This window comes from Cibotium barometz, chromosome 17 (assembly GCF_041138505.1).
Source record: "Cibotium barometz isolate CiBa-2024 chromosome 17, ASM4113850v1, whole genome shotgun sequence".
Lineage (NCBI taxonomy): Eukaryota > Viridiplantae > Streptophyta > Polypodiopsida > Cyatheales > Cibotiaceae > Cibotium > Cibotium barometz.
This window is the reverse complement of record NC_141062.1, coordinates 26,116,173-26,119,962: the sequence shown is the minus strand read 5'-3', so window position 1 is coordinate 26,119,962 and position 3,790 is coordinate 26,116,173. Positions and strand designations below refer to the sequence as shown.

The 3,790-nt window shown below is 37.6% G+C and overlaps 1 protein-coding gene across 3 annotated transcripts; it reads right to left on the bottom strand.

Moving 5' to 3' along the window:
- Positions 1 to 959: 959 nt before the first annotated feature.
- On the bottom strand, positions 960 to 2,948 carry LOC147629829 (uncharacterized). 3 transcript variants are annotated; one of them, XM_086810862.1, is made up of 3 exons: positions 2,550 to 2,879; positions 2,136 to 2,237; positions 960 to 978 (listed from the first exon to the last, which is right to left on the bottom strand). In XM_086810862.1, the coding sequence occupies exons 1-2, from the start codon at positions 2,769 to 2,771 to the stop codon at positions 2,154 to 2,156; spliced, it is 306 nt and encodes a 101-aa protein (XP_086666988.1). In that variant the 5' UTR covers positions 2,772 to 2,879; the 3' UTR covers positions 960 to 978; positions 2,136 to 2,153. The 3 variants fall into 3 exon arrangements, with proteins under 3 accessions (XP_086666988.1, XP_086666989.1, XP_086666987.1); XM_086810863.1 differs by lacking the exon at positions 960 to 978 and adding an exon at positions 2,886 to 2,948 and having other exon boundaries at positions 2,084 to 2,237; positions 2,550 to 2,787; XM_086810861.1 differs by lacking the exon at positions 960 to 978 and adding an exon at positions 2,886 to 2,938 and having other exon boundaries at positions 2,084 to 2,237; positions 2,550 to 2,799.
- Between the last annotated feature and the right edge of the window lie 842 nt (positions 2,949 to 3,790).

The window sequence follows — 3,790 nt, the reverse complement described above, 5'->3', positions numbered from 1 at the left end:
TTCCCATCTCGTGGGTGTGCATTGTAAACTATGAGAACCTTATTGTGAAGTACGTGTGTGAGAACTTTTTTAAGTTTATATATTTTGATAACTTTGCAAAAATGGTGAAAGAATGGCTGAGAGGGTTTCATATCATTCCTCGATGCAGCACATAATTTCTCCAATATGGATTCTGTGTAGCGACTTCTTATGTCTCCTATGTGTAAAACAAAGTACTGTGGTGCATGCATGCACCACCAACTTGCATCATAGCCACCAAATATGAGAATAATTGGCACCTCCAGGCTATTTTTTGAGCTTGGGGCGAACAACCCTTGAGTAAGCAAGAAGTGGTTATTCTTAAGTTGCATTGCAACTTAAGAAACCCTCAAACATTTAAGTTACCCCAATGTAAGAAAAGAACACCGTCCTTTAGTGTAATTTTCACGACTCAAATTGAGAAAAACCAAATGCAATTTTGCTTAACCTTCAATTTAAAGACTCAAATTTATGAGGTTTTAGTTTAAAAACTGATTAATCTATGCATTTTTAATTAAAAACCAAGGGCTTGAAGGTTGTCCTTTTTTTCACTCGTTAGATAAAAAGTTTATTTCTGACACTAATTTACACAATGAGAGGTTTGATTGAATGGGCATTAAAGAGGCCATCATGACACTTGAATTTTTGCTTAGGTCATAAGTGAGTTCAGCTAGAGACCACGCACAAGAAGTTTATGGCTCTATGATGAAGTGCATTAAGTCTTCATCTAGTCTATTTGCAGAGCTACCATTAACTCCCTCTTCTTGTAAACCAGTTGTGCCTCTGTGTCTCTTATTATATCTATGGTGTCCTCATTAGCATCCTCCATCTTATCCACAAGAATGTCATTCAGGTTTTCTATTTCTGCCAATAACAGTTCCATTGTGTCCTTTAGAGCACTTCGCATATAATTGAGATCCAAGCTTCTTTATGAGTTCTCAGGAATGGTTTGGAGTTAAGCTTCTCAATAAAAAGCTTTTTGTAATTAGTTTGTAAAGACTATCAGCTCCGCTTTTTTTAAAAAAAAACTTAATATAACTTAAAGCATTCAAAAAAAAAGTTTACGAGTCTAGAAAATCCAAAAAATTGCATATAAAATAAGCCTTCAAATTTGTGTTTTTTCTAGAATTGATAGAATGGAGTGTGCATGTGAAGGTACAAATGTTGAGGCCAATTGTTTATAGTTTGCAGGTTTTTTTGTGAACATTATAGAAGTCATTACAATCATTAAAAATGTTAGAGGTGAATTTTTTGTAGTTTGCAAGTTTTTTTGTAACATTGTAAAAGTCATTACAATCATTAAAAATCGGCACAACTAATTTGGCAAAGTATTGTGAAGCAAAAGCGCACGAAGTCATTTCAATTTGCACTACAAATAATAGAAATCACTATGGATGGGGAAACACTTGTGTGTCTTATAGTAATATATAATGGTTTATATTTATTAAGGATGAAAAGGGACGGTCAACAAGATTTTAGAGAGAAAGCTCATCAAATCTACCGCACTAGACATTCTCAAATATAGATCACGAAACATTTAGAAGTCTGCTCTCATTGCATGCGTGCCAATCTTCTCCATGTTGATGCAGTTTTATTAGACATAGTCTTAAGTTAAAAGATTCAGACCATGTTAATCTCTCCCATAAAGCATGCTTTCTTTATTGTTGTGTGAATGCACATGATGACATGGATCACTATGCCAAAAATTGTGTTATATGGAACATTTTTACATTAATAACTATACATATTAATAAATAATATAAAGCTCACACAATTTTAAACCCCGTTAATGAAATAATATTACAGACTTTCTCACTAGAAACACTTGATTAATCATTCGATGCCCTTCTTCATGGGTTGAATGCTAATCTATCATCAAGTACTACAGTACACTATCTATATATATAGTTACTTACCATAGTATACCTTTAAATTATTTATTTATTTATCAATCAATAACATTGACTGAATACTTATTTAGCATATACTCCTAGTATCACTTTGGTTGTCTTACATGTTGACTTAATACTTCTTTAGAGTATATCCCTAGCATCACTTTGATTGTCTCACACGTAGTTATTAGATTTCATCCTAGAACTAAAGACATAGTTAGTCACCTTATTTGAAAAGATTTACTAAGTGGTGCCACCGAGCTCTTCAAAGATTAAGGCATGCAGCTTCCTCTTTAATGCTTCCAATCCACCTTCTCCAATCTCACCCTTTTAAAAAAAAAGCCACTTTGCTAATTATGGGCGGTCCTTGAGGTTGTAAAAGAACATAGAGGTATTGAAAGAGGAGGAGCAAAAATAAATAATTGAAACAAGGCACCATAAGTATAGTTTTAGGCAGCAATTTATAAGCGAGGTCTTGTAGAACATGATTATAAAATGGGGCTTTACTAAGAGTGGAGTACCCTCTCCCCGCCCATAAAGAAAAACGAATCTCCTTGATGAAAAAGAAGAAGAAGAAAGAAAGAAAGAACAAGCACGGAAACTGAGAAGGGAAAATTGTAAAGTTTGATATAAGCTCACCCGTGCATCAATGGTGGATTGCATGTCCGTGCCGTTGTGTGAGGATAGGTTAAGAGCTACAACGTCCAAGCCGTGATCTTGTAGAAGCCGCAAACATCTGGACACGATTCCAATCTTCTTTGGAGTGCAGATGTGAATTGAAGTTGAGCCATGCTCTGAAGAGCTCACCGTCACGCCTACTTCACACGAGGCCGCCGCCTCAGGTTCATGGGCATTCATCATCACGCAGCTCCCCACACTGGTTTCAGATCTTTCCACACCACAAAATCAGCCCATAAAAGCAAAGAGAAACGCTGGTGCACTGTGACATATACATACACTAGCGTTTTGACTCACCTCTGTCACACGATGGGAGATAACAAGAGAGAAACCCCCCACGATGGGAGCTGTAGTGGTAAGTTGTAAGTGGGCTCCTGTAGATTGTCCCACACGTGACAAATACTCGTGTCAACGTTTTAACCGTACTTCAATGCGTCACGAAAATAACAGCTCTCGAAATTGACGTCTATGGCTCCCCTTCAATGAGTACACAATGCGCAGTGCTTTTCTGATTTAATAATAGTTCACTGTCAAAAATAGACCCCTCTTTTCTAACCAGTGGGGGGAAAAAAAAAAAGATAAGGATGACCTTTAAAGCTAACCCGATCTCTATCGGGAAAAATGCCCAGTTTTTTTTAAAAAAAAACCAACAAGCGCAAGAATTAATTAAGAAAGACAGAATTAACACAGTCTGCTGGCTGGGAAACAGCCCAACACAAATAACAAAAATCGCAAAGAAGGAAAGGAATTAACAATTACGTGGAGGGTGGCATGTGTGGGGTTGTTCATGTGGGAGAGAAGCTTGATGAGGGTTTGGGCGAGCATGTGTGTGCGGGATGGCTCGGGTGGCCCACGTGGGCCCGGGTGGAGAGGCTATGCATGAGGGTGTGAGGAGGGAGCTTCCAACATGCGTGTGGGATAAGTGGGACCCATGTAAACACATGGGCGTGGGTGGGCCCATGTGGGCCCCACAAGGTGGTGTTGGGGAAAAAGAGGGTGGGAGAGTGGAGATTGATAAACAAGGGAGAAAAAATGATATTATATAGCATATATATGTATATATATATGGTGTAGCATGGCTTTTATATCTATTAGGTGGGAACTCTAATAAATACAATAAGGTGGTGTAAATAATATATATAGTAGTATCATAGCATAGCTAGGATAGGGCATAGTAGGTTGGGTGCAAAAGGAGACTTTTA

Coding starts and splice junctions, on each gene's coding strand:
- LOC147629829 (XM_086810863.1), bottom strand. CDS start 2,771: ATGATGAATGCCCATGAACCTGAGGCGGCGGCCTCGTGTGAAGTAGGC. Junction 2,238..2,549: donor AATCCACCATTGATGCACGG/GTGAGCTTATAT, acceptor TTTTTTTAAAAG/GGTGAGATTGGAGAAGGTGG.